Below are 27,308 nucleotides of genomic sequence, written 5' to 3' on the forward strand. Positions count from 1 at the left end.
AAAATGTTCGCTGAGGCTTTCTGATGACGCCAAGTGTCCTTTAGTATTTGCAAGCACCGGGACGACAAATTTCACCAAAATAGCAGGTACTAACCAGGGATGTTGCATTCTACCTTCCCCAGTAAACTGATAGTGATTTTCGACAAGAAAACCTTAAGAATAAGTGCTTCTAAGTGGTGTAAGATGTTTTAGAACTGAGTCAGTAAGTTTAATTTTGCTGAGCATATCCCCTTTCTTACAGAGTAGATGTCTAGATTGCAGGTAACACACAGGGAACAAGCACATTGCACCCTGTGCCACCTGTCAGGGGAAGAACCAATACACAAGGACGTCTGGGATAAACTTTCGTACGTTTCGAGAATCGGTGCCTTGTTATATTCCCATTAAACGTCTTTTTATATTCGTATTGATCAACTAGGCTTACGTAACTTCTTCTTCCTTCTTACTTCGTGCTTTTGCAGTACTCCATCTTCTCCCCAAGTTGTCTTTACCTTCCTTCTGTCAACATTAGTCTCGATTTCTTATTTCTTCTACCTTGAAAACCTTCTGAATTTAGAATTGTGTTCTTAAAAAGGTTGATTTCTGTTATTTCAGAATCTTTGATGTTGTGTCTTTCTAGTTTTTCTCTTACTCCATTGTCGATTTAATTTCCCAGAAATACAGGAATATCTGTTTCGTTACCCTATTTTTCATTCATTTGGCAGAAATGTCCAAAGAAGGTTAATCTCCGCTTTCCATTACTTCTGATATTTTCTCTACAGTTTCGTAAATATTCTCTTTCCTTCTAATTTTCCAATTAGCTTTAGTCTGTATTGCACTCATTATTTCTCTAGTAATTCACATTAAAGATTCCTCTGTTCCATCCGGCTTATAGTTCAACGTTAAGCTTTCACATGCCTCTAAGTATTCTGGTCTTATCACTGTGGCATAGTGTTTTAGTTTTGTTTTTCTAGATATGCCTTTATTGTTGTAAAGTTTTTTTTGCCAAGCTATATGTTCTTTCCATTTTATTATCTCTTATATCTACAGCATATTTTTCTGTTCCATTCTCCTGTATAGGTTCCCCAAGATATTTAAATTTACTAATTCAATCTATTTTACCTATTTGTGGTTCTTTCTGTTTTGGTGCATTCTTTTTTGTATTTGTCATGAATATTGTTTCTTCAGCCGAAACTCTGAGACCAGTTCTATCCTCTACTTTTCCAGAAGATTTATTTGAGTAACTGCTTCTGTCAGGTTTTCTCCAAGTGTTGCAAAATCGTCCTGCAAAAACGAGGAAGTTTATCTCAATTACAGATGTTCTCCTTACGAGAATCACTGGTTTAATTTTGTGATTGGTTTTACAGATTCAAATTCTGGAATCACAAATTTTTCCTCAACAGTAAAGGTGCTAAGCCGTTCCTTGTCTAAAACCGAATTTTATTTAAAATGGGTAAAATACTTCTCCCACGAATGTAACTTTAGATATCGTATTTGTTAGAGTTTCACGATTATATCTGCCAATTTTGCATTAATATAAAATTCTCTAATAATTTTATGTACTGTGTCTCTGTCTAACGTATCATATACTTTCTTGAAATCAATAAATGACACTATTATAGGTTTTCTGATTAACATTCTGTGGCGAATTATTGATTTGAAGTTAAAAACCTGTTCTTTTCAGGATCGTCCATTTCGGAAAACACCTTGGTATTCTCCCAGTCGTTTGTCTATAGTTTCTTCAAACCAGTTCTCTGTAATTGTTGACTTTTGTTTGTCTCCCTTTTTATGCAGCGGATAGATTAATGATGTTTTCCACTTTCTGGAATCTTTTATATTTTCCAAATTTTCTCAAAAAGCAAATACAGATCACTTACAATCTTTGGTTCCGACCATTTCAATAAACCTACTGTAATGGAGTGTTCACTCCTTGCTTTGTTGTTTTTGAGTTTTTTGATGGCTTCATGAATTTCTAGCTCTACTGGTGGAACATTGTCATTATTTTCTGATATTTCATTAAATATACATTCGAATAAAATTCCAACAGATGTAAAGAGGGACTGAGTCTTTTTACATGCATGACATCTTCAGACAGCAAAAGCGATAATGGTCGCAGTACCAGAAGAAGTGAAAAGGTAATTCTCTTATCTACGAAGTAAGATTATATGTAATCGTCGGAGGAAGGAAAGTATCAAAAGTAGGTTTGCATGGCCGAAGAAAATTTTCTGTACGGAAGTGAATCATGGTTCATCGAAAATCAGAAGGGTGAGATGCTGGATGCAGTCGAAACTTGGTATCGAAGAATGTCAAAAATTAATTTGACAGATAAAATACGAAATGAAGAAGAACCCAAAAGAACAGGTGAGGAAGAAAGTCTCACATGAAAGGACTGGGTAATAGGAAATCTACTGGAAGGAGTGGTGAAAGGAGAAAAAGTAGTAGTGGCAGAGCAAGGCTAGTAGAATATGAGAAATAAATTATAGAGGATACTGGATGTAGCAGTTACGTAGAGATGAAAAGACAAGCACAAAGAGAACAGCAACAAGCCAGTCGAAAGACTAATGACTCTTTCTTTCTTTAAAAAATGATTGTGTTACTCTGCGAACGGGGCAGGAGTCAGCTTCATATCGTGACAGGTATTATTTATTCGCGTAATCAACTCAGCTATGGTGACACGGTAATATTAAATACATTTTCAATGTGCCCCAGGAGAAAAAGTCATATCAGCAAACACATTAGTTATGCAAATGGTCTTGCTCGATCTGTCCATTTTCCCTTAAATTCGACATGTAAATGTGTCTCTAAATTGTGTACTGATTTGGAGCTTTAAGATGCTGGATCCATAGGTTGCTTCCTTGTCCTGCAGTTCCATAAGCGCAATTTACAAAAACCTATGATAGACGGCTCCATTTACACTTCGCGAAGGTTGAGGGGGTAGGGGAGTACGGGTCTTAGAATATGACAACCAACCATTCCAGTACAAATGTTCACAGAAAACAGCAGTCGATGAGTGTAGTCTGGCATGTTACTTCTCAAACTGTTAAAAACTGGCATGTTATAGGTGGGCATTATAATTTAGATGAATAAAGGCGGAAATAAGATGTGAAGTCTGATCCTTATGCTTGGACCTTTTGGAGCCTCCGCAATGTATACGCCACTCTGAGCGTTGTGGGACACTATATATTGTATGAAGTGTTGTACGTTGTTGTACTATACATCCTGTACAAACTGCACAGCCTTGCAACTTGTAGGATTGTACATGTACATGTTTCACCAGTTGTACAGCTGTCTATGGTTTATTTCAAAGGAATGCATGTTCTGTACAGTATGCACCGTGTTGAAAATTGTAAGATTACGCCTAATGTATGATATGTGATGTGTCGTAAGTCGTAGGACTGTCCATGGCATGTGGCATCTGCCGCTTTCTATGTTGTACGACCGCGCGTGGTGTAAAATGTTATCTGCTTTGTATGTTGTCGGACTGTGTGGCGCGCATTGTCTTGTACTTATAGCACTTCTTGTCCAATATGATGTGTACCACTTTGTGCATTAGAGGGCTACGCATGCTGATGTGTTTCGCCTTGAACATTGTACAGCCGTGAAAGTCGTACGAAGTTTCCCACTTTCTAAAGTGGAGTACTTTACTTGCTGTACGCTGCAGCGCTGTGAGTGTATGTGACAGTAATGTAGAGTGGTTTACGGTTTGCATTGTCTGCATATAAAATTTTGCATGGTGTAAGGCCAGCACTGTATGCTGAATAGGTACACGTAGAGTGCAAAGTGTGCTCTCTCTATGTTGCAAAACTGTATGTGGAGTGTGAAATGTACATTCTTCCTCCTCGTTCTGCGAGTTTTGTACATCATGAGACGTCTCTCGCATCCAAGTTTCCATCACCTTATGTCTTGCCACTCCTCTGTCCTGCTTCGAAAGCCTAGCTACATCGTTCCGTTGTAGCTGGGATCGTCCTCTTTTTCTATGTTGTGGAAGTGTCCCGTGCCATATTCTAGAGGGCCTTCTTTTCTCTGGCATTCTTCTACGATGTCCATACCATATTAGCCGCACGTATTTTCAGTTGCGTCTACAGTAGCCTAGGTAACCCCCATCTGTGCTCATAGCATTTCATTTCTCATTTTATCTCTTCTTGTTACTTCAAAACTTCGCCTCCAAAACTCAATTTCCATTACATTTAATTTCTTATTATTGACTCTGGAGACTTCCGAGAGTTCAGGACCCTACAGAGCAAATCACTCAACTACAGTTTCATATGCCCTCCTTCTCAAATTTTTTGACGTACTTTTATTCCAAGTAATGGAGTGTAACTCCTCAATTCCCACCTTTCCCATTCCTGTTCTACGCTTTATTTCCTCGTTGGTCCACCTTTATCCGAAATGATTGTTTTTAAATATTTGTATGATCGACTACAATTTAGTATAGATCCATAATCCATACCATGATCCCTTCCTGTACCTCCGACAACCAAGTATTCACTCTTTGTACACTTAATTTTCAAGTCCCACTTTTCATATTCTTCTCTAAGATTTCTTAACCTCTAAGGCACATCCTCTTCTTCTTCGGCGAAATTGAGAGAGAACAGGATGTCATCATCTACTCTAATTCCCATGTTTTTGCACTTCCTTTTTCGGTGCTTCGTTCAAAAATAATGAGTGTAGACGCTAAGCAGTCCTTTGGCAACCTTACGTTTTGTGTTAGTAACTTCCGAATTTTAACACGAGACTGAATACAGCTTTCCAAAGGCCTGTATGTAACAATTATGAATGTTTAGGTTGTTCATTGCTTTCCACATCCTACAAAGTGGTACAATGTCATATCCGTGTTATGTACCAGGTTATGTACCGTTATCTTGTCGGTCAGCTCTCTAATGCTGCAGATATTATCGAGACAAGAACTTCTTGCCCGGGAGTCACTCTTCCGTTCTATTTCCTCGGTTTCTCTCTCAGTTCTAGTTTTAAGGATCTTACCAAGGGGTCGCAATACAGAACTGAGAAATGCGATGCCTCGATAGTTTGCACAGTCCTTCCTTACGTCTAATTCTCAGAGCTTCTTTGACGTCGCGCGAAGTCCCACTCACTGCCCCGGTCAGGACCCACTTAACTCTTAACGATGTGGGGCGCGCGAGAGAAATTGCGCGACCTACTGCACCAAATATTTACTCAGAAATGTTTACTGGCGAACGCGGATTAATTCTCAGTACTGCTATAGTGTTACAACCAATTAAGTAAGGGTCGCCAGCACCGCTTTGGTTTGCCAGACGGGGTTAAACTATCGCTCCTGCTAAGCCAGTCACTAATGCTCTGTACTCTGTAGCCCTCTGACTACAATTAGAACGATTGCGTGACGCGACTACTGCACTGGAAAAAGCAGTCCGATAACAGTCAGTATACATACGCCAACTGGTTGCTACCAACTTCCATAAATAGTCTCCACAAATACAATACAGGATGATACACAGCCTGACAACAAAAGCGAGGAACCCAGAAGAAAAGGTGGAAATGAAATGAAAGTTTATATTATTTCAGTGTTTGAAAAACTGAGTCAAATTTACAAAGGACTTAGCAGTATGAGCCCTCTTACCAGTATGAAATGAAGAGCAGCAAGCTGTCGCACCAGGAAATACTTCAACATGTGAACGTACGGCATTGCGCGATCGTTCTTAAATGAACACACAGTCATTTGTCTGCATTGTTGTTTATTTAATTACCATCCAGGTTTCGGCCTGTTATGCCATTTTGAAGTGATTGAATGTATGCAGGACATAAAACTCAAAACTAGCCATAATTATGTAAAATATTCGCTCCCCACGAAATTCCAGACGTAAAATCATCATTTAAAGTTTTTCTTGATAGCAAAGCCTGACACATAAAAATTGGCCTCATCACTCATGACCAGTTCGTTGCAGGCTTGGGCTGTCGTTCATCAGTTCCAGTTCCTGGAAAATGCGTAGTCTCTTTCGGAGATGGTCTGCATTCAGTTTTTGCACTATTCGAATTTTGTATGGGTGGTATTGCCTTTCCTTGTGCAATATATAAACTGCGAACCGATGTGTCTGCGCATGATTGCGCGCAGAATGCCTGGGATCCAAATCCTGAAATGTTGCAACATTCTCTGTTGCGCACAGGTGTTTTGCATTTCCACACCTCTTGTACACCATATCATCCATTTCCTCAGATTTCTGTACCCACACTTTGATAGCATACGCCGACGAGCTGGGGCATGACGTGCGACATTCTAGCGATCACGAAATACACGCTACGCAACCACGTAGCTGTCGTCGTCTTTGTAAAACGCATTCATGGGAACAGCACCTTGTTCACTGGTCCACGACGCCATCTCTACTGAACATCGATATGAGAGTCAATGGCAAAGATTTGTTGTCCATGTACACCACTCCTGGTTTAATTCCTAACGTAACTTGCTGTTTCCAGGTTTGCGAAATAGCTCTTTTCATTGCCGCATCTATTACTTGTGGGACCATGTAAAAACATTGATGTATTCGTTACCGGTGTCTGACATGGAATCACTTTGGATTCGAATTGTGTCAGGTTGCGAGGAAATACGCAATTTACCTGGAATTAGAGATCTTTGCAGGGCCATAAGCCTTCGATTTGAGTTCTGTATTCAAGCGGGAGATGGACATTTTGAACATCTTCTATAAACACAGTTATCTGCAGGAAGGTAGTTGTTCCGATGAGTAACACAGTTTTGAAGGCCACAACTTGGAAATCAGGTACTTCCAGTCATATATTGTACCAGTCCGTTCAATAAGTGTTGCAACACATTTTTTGCTGAAAGTAGGTTCGTATAATTCGGGATTCCAGTACAGCATCTTATTCCGGGCTCTTTTGGCTACAAAACTTTATTTTATTTTTCGACATAATCTCCATTCAATGCGACCGCCTTACGCTACCTTACTGAGGGCGGAGAGGGGAGGGGGTCCTTTGCGCCCTCATGGAACCATTCTACCAGTCAACATTAGAGCTAAGACCCTGCTGCCTCAATAACCTTCCCATAACCGACGTACTGCTTTCCGCGGAGTGCGTCGTCTATTAGTGGTCTGAATAAACAAGACCTCTGCGACTGTTAGAAACCTATATTGGAGGACGCGAGCAGTTTCGCAGTTTTAAATTTGCATCTTCAGATAATTCACCATATAAAGGGGTAAAGCAACGTATCAGAAATTTAGCCTCTCCAAGAAGTGGACAAATAAAAGCGATAAGGTCTATGTCCACTTACAGTCAAAATATTAAAGGTTCTATTTAAACCGGATAAAGCCATTCTCAAAATTTATATTCAGGCATTTAAAACTTACGCCTCACGAATGTGCGAGGGTCTAAGATAATACGTATTGGGGGCTAAGGATATCCCCAACCTCCATTGTAGGTAGCCTGGGGAGGGCTTTATTGGGTCAAACAGTTGAAATTCTTCTGTTAGGCCAAGAACACGGCGGGTACACACCTTTCAGCACCCAAGTTTCTGAAAACAACGCGATACCTCTTCATGGCGATTTGCTATCACTGCCCAGGAAACGCCTCAAATCTAGAAGACCAGCATATGAAATGGGAGTCCAAATGCTATCCACAGGATTCGACCAGGACGCAGAGTGGAAACGTGAGTGGCAAGCTACAAGAACCCGAAACCACGAACTTGTAGACAATCCAACAGTTCCAGTTCCAGGCTTCCACCAACCAAGGGAGGTGTGGGTGCAGTTAAACAGATATCGGACTGAAGAGGGTAGGTGCAAATACAACATGCACAAGGGGGACTTTTCAAGTGACACTGTGTGTGACTGTGGTGACACCCAAACAGCCACATTGTGAATGAATGTCCCTGGTGGCATTGAGAAGCTCCATCAAGCATCCCACGAGGCACTCCGCATGATCGAGTCCATCAACATCCGAGTGTAGTCTGAGCCGTTTTAAAACTTGTGTACTGTATATAATTTCACATGTTCATTATTATATATATTTCTTTGTTTACTGTAATTGATGCATACGATAATAATAATAATAATAAGCACCCAACTGGTGGACGAGTGTCTCAATACTGCCAGCAGAGACGTCTTGTTGAGCAGTGAAGTGTTTGATTGTGATCCGTCTATCACCCAGATTGTGTCCACACATGGCAACATTTCAGGAGTCGCAGCTCTAGGCGGCCAGCCGGAACTTAGGAGATCGGACAAGTTTGCGCGACCTTATTGCGATGATGACAGACGCGTCGCACAACGACTTACCGCGCTTTTGTCCACTACCAAGTCCTCGTAGACATTCTGGAAGCGCTTATGAATAAATGCGATGCTTTTGTTTTTCGCCAAAAGAAACTCAATGACAGCTCTCTGCCTGGAACGCACCTCCGTTGCAGATGCCATTTTGAAGACGACGCATAGCACCGCCACCTATCGGAACTTCATGAAACCAGAAGGTCTGAAGCGGGAATATTGCACGATGTCCCACAACAAATCCCGCACCTTTTTCAACCGAAATTGGCCGAAAATGTTCATTACTTATTGAACGCTCCTCGTAGTAATCTTTTTTATTGTCTACATATGGGGAACACGTACTAGAAACTACTTCCTCTATTGATGAAGTCTTCTCGGGTTATCAGCCGAGTCAAAAAATAGCTCTGAACACTATGGGACTTAACATCTGAAGCCATCAGTGCCCTAGACTTAGAACTACTTAAACCTAACTAACCTAAGGACATCACACACATCCATGCTCGAGGCAGGATTCGAACCTGCGACCGTAGCAGCAGCGCGGTTCCGGACTGAAGCGCCTAGAACCGCTCGGCCACAGCGGCCGGCCTGCCGAATCAAGGCGTCTTTCTGCGGCAACGTTTCGACAAGGTTCCTACTTGTTATCTTCAGTCGAAGTGTCAGATTCGTGTCCCGCCAGCACGAAGGTAGCCCCGCCGCGATGCCGACGCAGATTAGGCAGAGGAACCTGCGGCCCAGTGGCTGCGGTCGTAGGTTCGAATCGTGCCTCGGGCATGGGTGTTTGTGATGTCCTTAGGTTAGTTAGTAGTTCTAAGTTCTAGGGGACTGATGACCACAGCAGTTAAGTCCCATAGTGCTCAGAGCCATTTGAACCATTTTTTGATCCCTGAAGCTAACAAATAGGAAACTTTTCGAAACGTTGCCGCAGAATGACGCCTTCACTCGGCTGATAACCCGAGAAGATTTCATCATCGAGGTTCGCCGAGATGGTCTAAGTTTGCATAAACTCCCTCCACTTCTGAAACACCCTGTATGTTGTAGATTTGCACAATGAGTATGACCTGTGCTGTGCCGTATGTTGTGTAAGGAATGTGGTGCCCCTGGTGTGTCGCAGGACTGCGCGTGGTGTACGACGTACGCCAGCCGGTGGGCAGCCGCGTGAGCAGCGTGCTGGTACGCTGCGCCGAGTGCCGGGTACCGCGCTACGAGCCGCTGGTGCCGGACGCGTGGTACACGGTCGCCATCACCACCTACATGGCGCAGAACAGGGACACCTTCCGCATGCTGCGCGACAGCGGCGTCAACCACACTGCCGGTGAGTAGCGCTCCTGTTACCTAGCACGTAACACTTGCTTATTCACCGGGAGGCCGCTCTCTCCACATGGGCGGCGCGAGGCGTTTCAGCTGCCTGTAGAGCCGCCTGCATGCTTCTGCACGCTAAAATATTCACAGTGTCTGCACAGATAGCAGATAACGCTGTCAGAAGGTCGCGGGTAGTTACCATACGTGTATCTATGGAATGAGCGTAGTCTAGTGTGCGTGTCTTCGACATCAAACAAGGCTAGTCATATGATTTTGGGACGAAGAATTTTAACCCTTCTAGAACTTAGGATGTGTGGGACGCCAGAGAGGCCATTCTGAAGCTGCAGTTGATAATGGAGCCGCCGGTAGTTACCATAGTTATGTGTATGTATGCGTGTCCTCAACATCAAACAAGGCTAGCCATGTGATTTTGGGACGACGCATTTTAATACTTCTAGCACTTAGCATGTGTGGGACGCAAGAGAGGCAATTCTCACGTTGCAGTTGATAATGGAAGCGACACTAAAGAAAATTCAAGACACGTTCATAGGATTTGTCGACCTGGAAAATGCGACAATGTCAAACGGGGCAAGATATTGGAAAGTCTAACGGAAATTGTGGTAATCTTTCGGGAGAGATGGGTAATATGCAATTTGTACAAGAGCCAAGAGGGAATAATAAGAGTGGACGACCAAGAACGAAGTGTTGGGATTAAAAACGGTGTAAGAAGGGATGTAGTCTTTCGCCCTTACTGTTCAATCTGTAAATTGAAAAAGCAATGATGGAAATAAAACAAAGATTCAGGAGTGGGATTAAAATTCAAGGTGAAAGGATATCAATGATACGATTCTCTGTTGACATTCCTATCCTGAATGAAATGGTTCAAATGGCTCTGAGCACTGTAGGACTTAACATCTGTGGTCATCAGTCCCCTAGAACTTAGAACTACTTAAACCTAACTAACCTAAGGACATCACACAAATCCATGCTCGAGGCAGGACTCGAACCTGCGGCCGTAGCGGTCGCGCGGTTCCAGACTGAAGCGCCTAGAACGGATCGGCCACAACGGCCGGCTATCCTGAATGAAAGTGAAGAACAATTGCATGATCTGCTGAACGGAATGACCAGTCTAAGGAGTACAGAATATGGATTAAGAGTAAATCTAAGAAAGACGAAAGTAATGAGAAGTAGCAGAAATGACAGCAGAGAGAAACCAAACATCAGGGTTGATAGTCACGAAACAGATGAAGTTATGGAATTCTACCACTTAGGAAGCAAAATAACCAATGACGGACGGTGCAAGGAGGCCATCAAAATTACACTGTCACTGGCAAAAAGAGCATTCCCGGCGAAGAGAAGTCCTCAAGTATCAGACATAGACCTAATTTTGAGGTAGAAATTTCTGAGAAGTTTTGTTTGGAGCAGAGCGTTGTGTGGTAGTGAAACATGGACTATGTGGAAACCGGAACGGAAGACAGTAGAAGCATTTGCGATGTGGTGCTACAGATGAATGTTGAAAGTTAGCTTGTCTGATAAGGTAAGGAATAAGGAGGCTCTCGCAGAATCGGAGAGGAAAGGAATTTGTGGAAAACACTGACGACAAGAAGAGATAGTATGATAGGACATCTGTTAAGACATGAGGGAATGACTTTCATGGTACTAGAGGGAACTGTAGAGGGCAAGAACTGTAGAGGAAGATAGAGATGGAACGCATCCAGAAAATAGTTGAGGGCGTAGGTTGCAAGTAATACCCTGAGATGAAGACGTTCGCACAGGAGAGAAATATGCATCAAACCAGTCAGAAGAATGATACCCTCCCCCCCCCCCCCCCAAAAAAAAAAAGAAAGAAAAGGCCACTTCGCGTATTTCGAGTGTTTTTACTTCCATACTACAAACAGATCACCTTCAGGAGTACCGTGAAACTTTGTAAGCGCGTTTTACATCTTAACAGTTTGATGATAGGAACTGAAGTTGGCTTAAGGATGTGAATAGCAATGGTATTGCGCTTTCTCACCACTGTGTCGTAACTCAGATTCCACTTTATTCAAGTTTTTCCAGTAACGGGATAAGAAGTGACAGCCAACAGTATTTTTTTTGTTTACATTTACTACTGAACTTGTTCATATTTCAACAACATTTGTTTCTAGGTTTTCTGTTGCACTTGTTTATATTGCCGAAGCTGTTCTAATTAATTACGTTATAACGACACTGTATACGAAACTGTCTCATGCAGGCATATTTAGATACACACAGTGGTTTGAGAACCTGCATAAACTGGAGGGAATTAATCAGACTGTCATGACAAAATTTTATCCGCATATGAACATAGCACCAACACAGAGGTTGTTTCACAATTCCTGCTACACACTTCTAGACGTTATAGAGGGGACTTAAGAATCCATGTCCGAAAACGTCAACCAACGGTACTACGAAGTGCCAAACTTACAGGAGCCGGTGCCTGTTAATGTATGTACATACAGGGTGATTCCGTGATGATGTTACAAACTTTCATGGATGTTGCAGACAAATAAATGTATCACTTTGAGGTAAGGGTCCCTCTACCGGAAACGAACGACTGAAAAGTTACAATCGAAAATCATTCTGATACCTCTGACAGTGGAATGCTCAATAGAGGAGACGTGTTTCACAGTAGATGAAAAAGTGCTCAAAGCTCCTCAGGTATGCGTTTTAGAGCCCATGTTTACTAGACATTTTTCACTTGTTTCGATCCATACTACCACCTCAGAAAGTTGGTTACCCAATAATCTCAGGAACAACAATCCCAGCAAATGTATTCCACTATCAGATGTATCAAAATGGTTTTCGCTTATAACTTTCGACTCGTTCGTTTCCGGTACAGGGGATCTTACCTCAAATTGATGCATTTATTCGTTTCCATCATCCTTGAAAGTTTGTAATATCATCACGGAATCACCCTGTATGTACATACATTTACAGACACTGGTTACTATAACTTTAGCGCTCTGTAGCTTCGCCGGTTGACATTTCCGAACATGGGTTCAAAAACATGATCTACTAAGTCCTCTCTACAACCTCTAGAATGTGTAACAAGAATTGTGAAACAACCTCTATATTGATGCTATGTTCATATGCAGATAAAATTTATACATGAAAGTCTGATTAATTTCCTCCAATTTGCGTATCTGAGTATGTCTGCATGAGACAGTTTCCTATACAGTGTCATTGTAACGTAATTAATTAGAACAGATTCGCCAATATGAGACAGTGCAATAGAAAACCTAACAAAATATTGTTGGCTGTCACCAACAGAGATTCGACATTATGAACAAGTGGAACAGAAAACGTAAAATAATACTATTGGCTGTCACTTCTTATCCCGTCACCAGAAAACTTTAAATAAGGTGAAATTCGAGCTATGATACTATGGCGAAAAAGCACAGTACCATTGTTCCTCACATCTTTAAGCTAACTTCAGTTGCTGGTAACAAATTGCTAAGAGCTCTGTAAAACGCGTATATACCGTATTTGTAAAGGTGATCTCTCTGTATCGGCGAACTAATAACACTCAAAAAACGCTAAGCGCTATACGGGCTAAAATACGCCATTCCAAAATCACGTGATTTGAGATGAGCGTGTTGCGGGCAGAATTACAGCTGTGGGCATCGGAATGCTTCTCGAATAGATATTTATGGCCGTTACACACACATACCTGATGGATCGAGACTGTGGAGGTGATGGTTCTGGCAAACAGTCCGTCGCAACGGTTCGCAGTGAATGGGTCTCATTACCACCAGACACTTGGGGCAGGATGTTAGGATCGTGCCACACTTGTGACAAACAAGCCGCTTGTGACAAATAGGCCGTCCTCGCACGGGATGTGTTTCCCACCGCAAAGCAAATGTGGTTGGTACCCGCTCAGAAACTAGCTGTTACAGCACACGGAACGTGTTCTTCAACGTGGTTTGTGACCACAGCGCTATCTAGCGGCAGCTGTTGGCTGTGTCTCGCACGGAAACTACTGAGGTTTGTTTGTGAAAATGGACGTGCGTAAAATAGGCCCCATTAGGTGTGGTAGCGATAGTCGAAGATGAGCAGAGAAAATCGAGAAGAAGATTGTGGGCACGTCGATGGCTGGAACAGCAAAATTTTGCCTTGGTATTACTTTGGAATCGTCAGCTCTGGCAAACGCTTTTTAGATTTTCAAATACATGAGAAAGCAGGTCGGCTCGGCAATGTTAATTTTGGTAATCTTTACTTTTAACATTCTTCAAACACCGGTCCTCTTTCGCTGCGTCTGTTGAAGACACATTTGCACTCTAGTGCATACGCTAGTTTGGCAGTACTACAGTCAATACGCTCTACTGAATTGTAAGGGATTAGCTAGTGTGACGTAGACAAGAATCCTGCAATTCATGGGTCCTCGTTCCCTGGCACGTGCACAAAATCAAATTCACTCCTGAACGGAAAGCTCTCTTATGCACAGATGGTAAACGAAATACGAGAGCTATTCGGAAAGCAAGGTCCGATTAGTTACGAAATGGAAATCACAGTGAAAAACAAAAATGTTTTATTTGCAGCAATTTCCTACACCTTTCAGCTACTTTTCTACATTTGTCGTAGCGCTGTACCAACTTTGCAATACCCTTTTCATAGAAGGCTGCCCTCTGTGCTTTCTGTCAATTGTTTACGCTGATCTGCAGCTCGTTGTCTGTGCCAAAATATTGTCTTCATAGATAGCGGTTCACATGAGCAGAGATGAAAATCAGAGATAGCCAAGTTCGGGCTGTATGGCGGGTGATCAAACATTACCCATCGAAAACGCTGCAGGAGCATCCTCATTGCCTTTGCAGTGTGCGGCCGAAAATCGTCATGAAGGTGGAGATGCATGGCAGTTACGTTGTTTGGGCTGCACGAAATCAGGTGAAATCTCTCACATGCCCTCGTACTTGGCGGGAGACGCTACTTTCTAGGCATCTTTACGCTCTCATTGTGCTCTCAGAACCGAAAAGAGCGACGTGGCGTGATCGAGGGGCAACACTTTTGTGCAAAGCTTCATCGGATTTTCGCTGTGGTTCCCATTTCGCAATCGATCGGACCTTACTATCTGAATAGCCTTCGTAAAACTGGCCCGGAAAATATTTCACGCATATTAAGATAGGCAGTACAACTTACATCATAGGCATCTAGACAAACTGGTGCACGAAATATTTTCCGCGTTCTACTTTGTCCACCCTGTACATCAGAGAACATGAATTTCAGTTCTTCTCTGTATTTAGCGACAAGGAGGCCGCTAGCAGTTAAATAAATAAATGTCGTGTGACTAGTGCCCCCCCCCCGTCGGGTACACCGTTCGCCGGGTGCAAGTCTTTCGATTTGACGCCACTTCGGCGTCTTCAGTGTCGATGGGGATGAAATGATGATTATTAGGACAACACACCACCCAGTCCCTGAGCGGAGAAAATCTCCGACCCAGCCGGGAATCGAACCCGTGCCCTTAGGATTGACAGTCTGTCGCGCTGACCACTTAGCTACCGGGGGCAGACCGCTAGCAGGTAATGACTGCAAACAGGCCCAGTAACAGATTTATAACGCCTTTGGGTAATGGGTGCTGTAGTGTCGCTAGACAGTCTCCGAACATTCTAGTTAAGTGGTGCAGCTGGAAGACACTGCTTTTGTATGTGGGAGAAGTGGGGTTCAAATTCCCATTCAGGCACCCAAATTCAGATATCCCGCGGTCTCCGTAAATAACTTAAAGCAAATGCTGCGCTGATGCCTTTGAAAATGACACTGCGAATTTCGCTCTCCGACATCGTCTATTCCGTGTTTGTGTCCTCGCCTCCAATGACCTCGTCGACGACGAGATGGTGTGTCCCAGTTTTTCTTCATTTCTTTCAGCACAGGAGATCCTGTGTTCGGTTCCCAGATGGCGACTCAAATTTTCCAACAAGTAGCAGGACTTTCCAGCTAGCTTCGTAGGTCAACTGTTAAGCAGCTCGAACGAAATAGGCCACAGATACGGGCTGATTCAGAAATGCTGAAGTAAAATTTCAGGGAGACAAGAGCTGAGCGATTGTATCAATTTGACCCGGGCTATTAGGTTTACCTACCTCGGTTTCATATATACTTTGTCGTTGCGCAGCCCAGAAAGTTTGTACCGTCGTCATGGAAACACACTTCAGAAGACTAGTACCAGGAACTGAGTCACACAACTGCAATCTTGGCTGGTTTAGAGGAAGGGACGAAACAGCGAGGTCATCGGTCCCATCGGATTAGGGAAGGATGGGGAAGGAAATCGGCCGTGCACCTTCAAAGGAACCATCCCGACCTTTGCCTGAATCGATTTAGGGAAATTACGGAATACCTGAATGAGGACGGCCGGACGAGGATTTGAATCATCGTCCTCACGAATGTGAGTCCAGTGCGTTTCCAATCATCACGTAAAATACTACCATAACGCATCTAAGGGAGGTATTTATATAAGAATTTTTAACATCGTGCAGCCTCGTCAGCAACTGTGACAATTAAACATATAACACGTCAGCCTCAGTTGCAAATAGAAACCACTCTTAGGTTTCAGCAAAAATAATTTGGCCTTCTTCAGAAGCTATTGAGTTAAGTGTCAATAGCTTCCGAAGAAGGACAAATTATTTTGGCTGAAACCTAAGTAAAGATTGGCTTCTGTTTGCAACTGATGCTGACGTGTTATTTGTTTGAGGTATTTATATGATTAAGAGGCCAAAACAATGCAGTGTAGTACTCCAGAAGAAAACGGGTGCAACTGTTACTGAACTCAGAGTGTGTGAAGTACTGGACACAAACGAGGGGCGTTCAGTAAGTAATGCAACAGGTCGATTTCACTCAGGATTCCAATACACCACATTGTTCCGCACTCTTTTGACTACAAAACTCTATTTTTCAACATAATCCCTTACGCCTTACGCCACCTTGGGAAGTCCTGTATGTCCGCGTAGTACCGCTCTACTCGTCGACTTGGGATCCAAGTTCTTGCTGCATCAATGACCTCCCCATCATCCACGTACTGCTTCCTTCATTGGGCCAAACAGGTGGACGTTGGAATGTGCCAGATCAGGGCTGTAGAGTGGATGAGGATTTACAGTCCAATGAAGTTTTGTGAGCTCCTCTCGGATACGCAGACTGGTGTGGGGCCCTTGCATTGTCGTGCAGAGGGAAAAGTTCGTTTATATTTTTGTGGTGACGAACACGCTGAAGTCTTTTTCCTCAATTTCCTGAGGACAGTACAATACACTTCAGAGTTGATCATTGTACCGTGAGGGAGGACAGCAAACGGAATAACCCCCTCAGAACCCCAGAAGACTGTCGCCGGTGGAACTTCTCTTCGGAGGAGAGGCGGTGTGGTGCCACTCCATGAATCCCCATTTTGTTTCCGGTCCGGAGTGATGGACCCAATTTTCATTGCCTGTGACGATGTTCGACAAAAAAATGTTGACGATTAGCTTCGTAACGAGTGAGTAATTCCGCATAGATGGTCCTTCATTGCTCTTTATAGTCTTGTGTTGTCCGCCCAGCTGAGTGGTCAGCGTGACGGATTGCCGTCCTACGGGTCCGGGTTCGATTCCCGGCTGGGTCGGAGATTTTCTCCGCTCAGCGACTGGGTGTTGTGTTGCCTTCGTCATCATTTCATCCCCATCCGGCTCGCAGGTCGCCCATTGTGGCGTCGAATATAATGAGACCTGCACCAAGGCGGCCGGACCTGCCCCGCCAGGGGCCTCCCTGCCAATGAAGCCAGATGCTCATCTCCATTTCCATGGTATTGTGTTGAGCGGCGACGAACGGCGAACCTTGGGGTACTCCACTTGGTGGACGATCGTATCAGCACTACCTACAGAGATGTCGAATTGAGCACCGAGGTGTCTGATTTTGATCTGTCGATCACCTCGAATGAGAATGTCCGCACGTTCCAGCATTGCAGGAGTCGCTGCTGTGTGCGGCAGCCCGGCACGTGGGAGATCGGACAGGTTTGTGCGATCTTGTTGTGATTATGACAGACGCTTCGCCAAATACCTCACTGTACGTTTGTTCACTGACAGGTCTTCGTAGACATTCTGCAAGCGCCTGTGAATATCTGCGATGCGCTGCTTTTCTGCTGAAAGAAACTCAGTGCAAGCTCTCTGCTTGGAACGCACCTCCGTTACAGACGCCATTTTGGAGGCTACGCACAGTGCCGTCACCTATCGGAACTTGATGAAACTATAGGGGATGGAGAGTGATATTTCTCGATGTATCACAATAAATTCTACATTTTTTTACCCGAAACAGGCCGAGAAAAAAAGTGTTGCATTTCTAATTGAATGCCCGTCGTATTAACAGTATTGTTCTTCCTGGAGAAGGAACACAAAAGTATAGGTGGTTCCAAAATGTTCTTTCAGGAGCCGACTTTGTTTGTTCGAATTTTACACTATCTGAGCAATTTGTTTACAAGCTAGATGTGTTGCTCCTTTTAGGCCAGAGCGAATAAAACATTACCTATCACTTGTACAATGGACTGGGTAGGCAGACAAAATCCCGAATTATAACATTATTGTCTGTTACTCAGGAATGCCGATAAAACTGTAACTAATTTGAATCTTGCTATTTATTGTAATCAAAATATAGGGTGAGCAGCAAGTCTTTACCTGACTGCAAAGATTTATTTCAAAAGAACTATGCTAAGCAGATGCGGACTGTTGCAAATAGTAGCCTAACTTACTAAATTTTTTTGTATACGCCTCTACAACTGACCTTGCACCTACGTTACAGGAGTTTCAACCACGGACAGTGTTTCAACAAGATGGTGCGCCGAAATAGTTGGGGTTATTTATTCAGCAGTTCTTGGATGAAACCTTTCCGGACGGATGGATCGGTAGAGACGCTCCAGCATTATAGCAACATTTCAGCACACATAACACTTGTTGATCTTTTTGTGAGGTTGCGTTAAGGGTAAGATGTTCACTCTTATGGCAAGAAAACGAGACGCTGTAAAGTCAGTGACGGGGCAAATGTTGCTGGGAAAGACATGGAGAGAAATACAGAATCACTTAGATTTTCTACCGGCAGTAAACGGATCACTTCTGGGAATGTATCCATAAGAAAGTTTTATGAGCTAAGGCACGATCAGCAACAAACCGCATAGCTGTATCTAGCAGAGTTTCTCAGTAATAAATTTTTGTAATCAGCGAAATACTTAATGCTCACCCTGTGATACTTCTGTAACACATATCAAAGTGGGACAGTTCTTTTATTAGCAGTTATAAAATCCGGATTTTTTTTCGGTGCTTGTACTTAACAATCCCAGTACATATGAGGTAAGTGAAAGAGTCAATGGACTCCAATTTAATTTTTGAATACGTCACCAGTTTCACTTATAGGTAACAATTTTTCATTTATTATTTACATGCAAAGTTCCTCAACATTCTAGGTCACATAGGTGCTTTACTATCAACGCTTTCAATTTATTGTTCAGATGTTCAAATGTGTGTGAACTCCTAAGGGACCAAACTGCTGAGGTCATCGGTCCCTACACTACTTAGACTAGCTTATGCTAACAAGGGAACCTCCCCATCGCACCCCCCTCAGATTTAGTTATAAGTTGGCACAGTGGATAGGCCTTGAAAAACTGAACACAGATCAATTGAGAAAACAGGAAGAAGTTATGGGGAACTGAAAAAATAAGCAAAATATACAAACTGAGTAGTCCATGGGCCACATATGCAACATCTAGGACACTAGAAACGCAGGAGCGCCGTGGTCTTGTGGTAACGTGAGCAGCTGCAGAACGAGAGGTCCTTGGTTCAAGTCTTCCCTCGAGTGAAAAGCTTACTTTCTTTATTTTTGCATAGTTATTATCTGTCCGTTCGTTCATTGACGTCTGTGTTCACTGTAATAAGTTTAGTGTCTGTGTTTTGCGATCGCATCGCAAAACCGTGCGATTAGTAGACGAAAGGACGTGCCTCTCCAATGGGAACCGAAAACATTTGATTGCAAGGTCATAGGTCAACCGATTCCTCCACAGGAAAACACATCTGATACATTCTATACGACACTGGTGACGGCATGTGCGTCACATGACAGGAATATGTTGTCGACCCACCTAACTTGTACACTTGGCGAATGGGTAAAAAGATTCTTCTACCTTGCCCGATTTAGGTTTTCTTGTGGATGTGATAATCACTCCCAAAAATGTGATGAAAACATAAGAGTTTGTGACATAAACTGAAAACAAAAAAATTAAACTTTTCACTCGATGGAATATTTGAACCAAGGACCTCTCGTTCCGCAGCTGCTCACGTTACCACGAGACTACGGCGCTCCTGCGTTACCAATGTCCTTGATGTTGCATATCTCGCGATGAACTACTCAGTTTGTATATGTTGCTTATTTTTTCACAGTTCCACACAACTTCTTCCTGTTTTCTCAATTGGTCTGTGTTCAGTTTTTCAAGGCCTATCCACTGTGCCAGCTTATAACTAAATCTGAGGGGGGTGCGATGGGGAGGTTCCCTTGTAAGAACAACACACACACACACACACACACACACACACACATGCCCGAGGGAGGACTCGAACCTCCGGCGGGACGGGTCGCGCAATTCGTGACATGGCGCCTCTAACCGTGCGGCCAATCCACGCGGTTCAATTTATTGAATTACTTGAACAGAATGTTATGAGAGTAAATTGTGAAAAAGGCCAAAAATATCACAATGCGACGTAAATTTCTGTTGCAGGTCGGCTTGACACGGACGTGTTCATTGACTATATGAAGAAGAACAACCCCATCACGCATGGGATTGATGGGCGCACCGTGGTCCTGTACTGACGGAATACACGAGAGTTATGGTTCACCAGGGCCTACGGGACCTGCTGCCGGAGTCGTGCGTGTGAAGGTGACGTCTGTTGCCAAGCTGAGCAAGAAACGATGACAACTGAGAGACTTTCTTTAATGCTTCACTTTACTTCCTAAGTACCTACGCAATGAGAACAGATATTTATTTTATATCATTTGTTTCATGATCGATAATTGTAATTCTGGTTACGCAGGTAATGGGTTCGATGGATCGCACTCGTAAGAGTGATACACTTTACGGTTTGTAATTTGGTTTATACGAAAAATATATTTTGGGGTTGCGTTTGGTTTTCCTCTAGACCTACAGAAACACCCAGGGAAATTCTGGCTGCCCTCACAGCCGGGGTTCTCAGGTTGAAAGAAAAAAAGCAGTCTGTGACCGACAGCGTGGTGGCGACACTATATCCTAGCGTGACTCGCCTTCCTAGACAAATCACTATCCAGCACCAGCGTGCTGGCACTCGACTCGGAGGTAGCCATTTCGATTTCTGGCGGTGCAAGGAATTTTCATCGCCAGTATGCGGCCTGCAAAGAAAGGAGAGACGGTAGCGTTATGTATTCGAGCACCGGACTTTGGGCCAGTGTCCTGCATTAAATTCCAAAGCCTTCCGCAGTTTCGAAGTGGGGACATATGGCACTGTTGACGGGTGGTACGTCCATCGAGTAGGGATGTTAAGCCCGGCGGTCCCTTAGGTACTACTCGGGAGGAGAAGGCTATGTGCTTATCATCGCACAACAAAAATGTACACACTATGAACACAACTATTACAGTCACCTACACTAAGCATATACACTTAAGACACAAGTCTCATACACCGCATGGAAAGGGGCCATTTTGCGCGGAAGAAGGAAAAATCCTCCCCGATTAGCCGGCTGAATCTCCCACTCGATGTCTTCCAGCCAGCAATGCTGTATAACTGTTTATTTTTTTTATCGCAATGTAGTCGCTTCTGAAAGATCTAAGTCGAAACAAGGCCCCGGAAGTAACCGATATTCCGTCAGAACTACTAATAGCTTTGGGAGAGCCAGCCTTGATAAAACTCGGCCATTTGCTGTGCAGAAAGCAGTTGCTTGACAGCTGTGAAAATTATCGAACTGTCGGTTTAATAAGTCATGGCTGCAAGATACTAACACGAATCCGTTACAGAAGAATGGAAAAACTGATAGAAGCAGACCTCGAGGGAGATCAGTTTGGATTCTGGAGAAATGTAGGAACACGCGTGATAATACTGACCCTACGACTTACCGGTTAAGGAAAGGCAAACCCACATTTTTAGCATTTCCAGACTAAGTGAAAGTTTTTGACAGTGTTAAATGGAATACTCTCTTTGAAATTCTGAAGGTAGTAGGAGTAAAATAGAGGGAGCGAAAGGTTATTTACAACTTGTACAGAAACCAGACGGCAGTTACAAGAGTCGAGGGGAATGAAAGGGAAGCAGTGGTTGCGGAGGGAGTGAGATAAGGTTACATCACCGATGTTGTTGAATCTGTACGTTGACCAAACAGTGCAGGAAACCATACAAAAATCTGGGCTAGGAATTATAGTGCAGTTGTAATTCTTACAGAGACAGCAAATGACTTGGAAGAGCAGCTGAAGGGAATGGAGAGTCTCTTGAAAGGAGGATATAAGATGAACGTCAACAAAACCAAAACAAGCATAATGGAATGCAGTCGGATTAAATCAGGTGATGCAAAGGGCCTCAGATTAGGAAACGAGACATTTAAAGATTAGTTTTGCTAATTAGGCAGCAAAATAACTGATGATGGCCGAAGTAGAGAGGATATAAAACGTAGACTGGCGATGGCAAGAAAAGCGTTTTTGAAGAAGAAAAATCTGTTAACATCGAATATAGATTTAAGTCTTAGGAAATCTGCAGTTCACCTACAAAATAGATTACTGGTGTGGCCCGACTATTTACGTATGTGGAATCCATACCAGGTAACAGAAGACAGTAAGCATACGCTATGAAGAGCATCGCAAATTGTGACAGGCTTTACTAGTACAATGTCTTAAGGAAAGTGGTACATATTTGAAGAAAGTGACATTTTATTTCGCGATCACTTAGTAATTTTCTGGGCGAATATACTAATATCTCCAGCCGTTTCTTATCGCTCCTTACAGGAGTGATAAGAAAAGGCTGGAGATATTAGTATATTCGCCCAGATTTTAAAAGATAGCAGATCACTCAGTGAATTGTAAGAATTTTTTCTGTACATACTACAAAGGAATGTATGGGAGTGGAAGGGGGGGGTACTTAATATAAGATCAATAAAAATATATTTAGCCTTAGATTTTACATTCGTTTGCAAAATATGACAACGGTACAAAAAGTAACCCCCGCCACACACCTCAAGGTCGCTTGTAGACGTAGAAAGTATATGTACAGATGCATCGTCTCCAGGCGTTCTTTACTTTCTTTTGAGTCTCAACCGCAACACAGAACACTGGAAAAATCACGAGCACCCAACAAAATATCCACACAAGGCATTTAACCTTCCTCGTCATATTTTTTTAATTTACATGAGCTGCTCAAGGGAATCACCATGTAACGTTACAAAGCTTTGGTGATGTATCTGGCTCTCATATTTGATTCGTAGCTGCCATGGTTACCACATCTAAGGGACCCGAAGGCAATGTCTCCGAGGACACTGAATACATTTTCAAATCTTGACCAGCGCTCGTGGACGGGAGACAGGGCGCCTCTAGTCCAGTTTGATAGGTTTCTTGTGCCATCACGCCAAGATTTCGGATAGGCCGTGTACAGATCAGCAAGATTCACTCATCTCAAGGTGACTGATGTTACGAGCTAAGTAGTTATCAGGCTAGTCACAAGTGCCTACAGAACAATGATGGGTGTGGACCAGCCTCTGCGCCAACACTTACCATCCGACGGCAGCTCCTTATAGTCCAACAGGCTGAAGAGATCCTCCCTGTTCCAGAATCCACGGCGTACAATTTAGTTGATCTACCTGGTCGTCCACGAGCAACTGGGCTGTTTGGATCCACGTAAAGTTTAACCTAGAACTACAGGGTGAGTCGAAAAGGACTTTACGACTTTGGAATGATGTAGAATTTTATTGAGATAACTTGCAGAATCGGTACTTATGCTATTTTGTAGCAAACTACATCTAATTTCATACAAAAGTGTCAAGTATCATTTTGGTTCGATGTGACACCCATTTGTGATGCGGCATACATCCAACCGGTAATCAATTTCTTCCCACACTCGTTGTAGAAAATCGAGCCTAACTTGTACAATAACAGAAGAGATTAGATTTTTGAGGTACGCTATATTGTTCGGTAGGGGAGGAACATACACGCGGTCTTTAATGAAACCCCAGAAAAAGAAATCCAGTGGTGTTAAGTCCGGGGAGCGAGGTGGCCATGCGATTCGCCCTTCATGGCCAATTCACCGACCTGGGAAGCGTTTATCGAGGAAACCTCGAACTTCCATGGGGAAATGAGTTGGGGAAACGTGTTGCTGGTAGTAAAACATCACATCTCGGTCATCTTCATCGATCTGCGGAATCGAAAGGTTTTCAAGCATATCCAGAGACATCTGTTGTATAGAATCATCACCAGCACGTGGGCGACCTTGTGATTTATCAGGTTGCGGTGAACAACTCGCCTCAGCAAAGTTCTTGGGCCAAGTGTAAAGTGTAGGCCTCCTTGGAAGTTCCCTAGCATATTCGGTGAGAAATTCACGCCGAACATTAGTTGCAGAGTTCGTTTCATGAATCCAAAGCACGCATGATGGACGCACCACACCAGTGAAAATAGCCATTTTGACTTCGCAGTAAGCTGGCGCTCCTGGTGGCGGTATGGGGTACTGATGCACTCCAAGGATCAAATTTGAGGTTGTTTGCTCCAGAATCATACAACTATCGATTCAGTAAGTTATCTCAATAAATTTCTATATTATTTCAAAGTTGTAAAGTTCTTTTTGACTCATCCTGTACATTATGGGAAAAATTACCAACCCATATACAGGGATCGAACTGACAACAATATTTTATAAGTGAGCCTGCAGCTATACAGCAGTATTGCTACATTGGTATAAACAGAGGGACTCGTGTCGCTTTAGTGTGGTTTCCGCTCATTGTGTGCTCAAGATCCACATACCAAATGGATTATCTACGTTTGATGCAAAATTACACGCGATATTGAGAGCAATGGAACAGATGAGACGCACACAGCCTGAGATGTTGAGCTATTCTTCATCTACTTCGTCTCATCAAGAGCCGTTCAATAAAAACAAATGGAAGGCCGTGGAAGGAGGCGTTATTCTGGTGAGTATCTTGTGAACACCTCCTTCTCACTTGTCTTCGCACTGGGCACAGCGCTATGGCATAAGGGCTCCTGCTCCAGTGGGAAGACGCTCCAATGTTCGATGCAATGCCTGCGGCGTTCAGACGACGGTGCGTCACATTCTGGCAGTCTCACACATTTTAAACACCACTCACAACTTTCAGTGAACAGTAAACATCGATGTACTAGTAGCATATGTCCCCATTGGAAGACAAGCAGGTGATTTTCAATCTTTCTTAAAGTTCTTCTTATTTTCCCAATATTTCTTCATTTTCTCCCCCAATGTCTTCTTTCTGTCTTCGGTCCACTTTGGTCGGTATGGTTTTGGTTTCGCCTCTGGAGTAAGCATCCACTTATCAATTTTGCTTCTGAATGTATCCCTGTATGATTTGTTCGTTACTTCAGTTTTTGTTTTGTCAAATCTTCCTTAACTTTAGTTACCCAGGGTACTGATGTTTTAAGTGATGTCACATAGTCCAGTAGACTAGTTTGTTTCCACGTAACCTGTCTAGGTGTCCATAGATTGTCATTTGTCTCTTTCTGACGTCAGTTTCGATGTTTGTCACTTTTTCTGTTGTCTCGATGGTTTGCAGTCTGTATCAATCTGGTATGTGTCGTGGTCCAAGAATTTTTCTTATAAACTTTCTCTCCACATTCTTAATTTCTTGTAAATCTTATTTTCGATTCAATGAGAGTGTTTCACTTCGATATGTGACTGTCGGTTTGATTACTACGTTGAAATATCTGATTTTAATGCCTTTTGACAGGCATTTTAGTTATACAAATATGGAACAAGTCTGGACATTTTCTTGATTTTCTGCAGTTTGGTTTTTGTGGTATTTTTTCAATTTCTGTTGGTTCAATAAATTCATCGGAATACTTAAAGTGTTTGATCAGTTGATTTCACCATTATTTGTTTTAATTTTCGGAATATCTAACTTGGAACACATGAATTCTGTCTTCTCAAAGGAGATTTGCAGGCCAACCTTCTCTGCACGTTCTCTGAGGGTCTCGATTTGTTTTCCTGGTGTTTCTTCACTGTGGGATAGACCCGCTAAATCATCTGTAAACGCAAAATATGGAAAGTTCACTTTTCCTTGACCTCTTCGTAGTTCGATTGGCTTCCAAAAGTTTTGTTTTCTTAGTGGCATTTCACATTCTTTCATTACTTTGTCTAAATCTATGTTGAATAATAGTGGCGAGATCCCAACTCCTTGTCTTACTCCTGTTTTAACTAAAAATGATCCCGAAATTCCATCTATGAATTTAATTTTTGATTTGTTTTCTGTCAGTGTTTGTTCAATCAGTTTTCGTGTTTTGGTGTCTAGTCCGCGTTTTTAGAACACTGCATAGAGATTGTCTATCTACAGAATCGTATGTTTTCTTCAACGAATGTGCAGACTGTTGGTTTCGACCTGAGTGCTTCAATTTTTAAAATAGTTTTAAGACTAAAGATCCGTTCCGGGCACGATCTATTAGGTCGAAAGCCTGCTTGGCAATCTGAAAGTGTATGTTCTACTTGGTTTCTTTAGGAGACATGAGAATAAAATTTCGTAAGTGACCGTCAAATTTATTGTGTTCAGTAGTTTTCAGAAATGTGGTTCATTTAACTAATGTTTTTCAACGTTTATCTTTTTAATCTACTTACTGAATTATGAAATTTGCAAAATCTGAGGGGAAAAAAAGAATCAGAGGGGGAGGGTGCAGGATTGGCAGATATGCCAGGGGAGCAGAGTCACCTCGGTACAGTTACACCGCAACATTTTGTTTCTATCTTGTCTGCAATATTTCTTGGTGCGGTCTTGTAAATTTACAGCACTGTGAACATTGTAAAATCCAAATTGCACATATTGTTAATTTCTGAATGGACTTCCTTGGTTACAAATGATTTTGGTTAAATGGTATATCACATCACCAGTGTGGAAGTCCTTCAGCTTAATGGTCTAAGGCGTAAATTCATATCGCCTGATTGTTTGCGCAACGAAATAAAATGCAGTGGGCAAAGCAGATACCAGATCAGATGAGATGTCGAAAATTATAGTAAAAGTAATTTTTAATTCACTTTGATGTGATATACAATACAATACGACGTAGAGCTACTTAGGAATTGTCCTGGAATATACTGATGTAGATGGTCTGTAGTTCAGGTCTAAATTATTAGAGTTGTTAGTGGTGAGTTTTAGTATCACTTGAATAACGCAGAATCAAGAGAGTGGACCACAATTGTTTGACGTCACTAAGAGATAGCGCCTTACATCTTATTCTGTGTGACATTTCGTCGCTACTCAAGAACCGTTCTCATCAGATATAGCTCAGTTTAGAGAGTTTCTGTCCACGCAAGGGAACCCCGAACATACACCGCAAGCCAAGTCATCGTATTTCGGATAATGTTAGCCACCCAACTACCTCCAGAATGTCCATTCCATCCGCACATGGTGTCCAAGAACATTGACTGTCCGTAAACCTCCACACGATCTGTAATAGTTCTGATATTATATCATGGTCACTGGAAGAGGTACATCTAAGGTAAGTAATGTTGGAAGCTACCTGCCACATGGGTGAAATAAGTATCCATATGATCACTGCAGTGAATCTCAGTCTAGCATCTGACTCCTGCAACGTTGTAGTTTGTGGTCGTTCCACTT

General features: G+C 42.8%; 1 protein-coding gene across 1 annotated transcript in view; it reads left to right on the plus strand.

The window, feature by feature from the left end:
- LOC124775080 (apyrase-like) overlaps positions 1 to 20,644 on the plus strand; it is a 66,478-nt gene extending 45,834 nt beyond the window's left edge. Inside the window, exons 8-9 of the mRNA XM_047249886.1 lie at positions 9,325 to 9,525; positions 20,236 to 20,644. Of these exons, the coding sequence (XP_047105842.1) occupies positions 9,325 to 9,525; positions 20,236 to 20,327 (293 nt within the window). The 3' untranslated portion in view covers positions 20,328 to 20,644. The remainder of the gene's footprint in view (positions 1 to 9,324; positions 9,526 to 20,235) is intronic.
- Positions 20,645 to 27,308: the final 6,664 nt, after the last annotated feature.

This window comes from Schistocerca piceifrons, chromosome 2, assembly GCF_021461385.2.
Source record: "Schistocerca piceifrons isolate TAMUIC-IGC-003096 chromosome 2, iqSchPice1.1, whole genome shotgun sequence".
Taxonomy (NCBI): Eukaryota; Metazoa; Arthropoda; class Insecta; order Orthoptera; family Acrididae; genus Schistocerca; species Schistocerca piceifrons.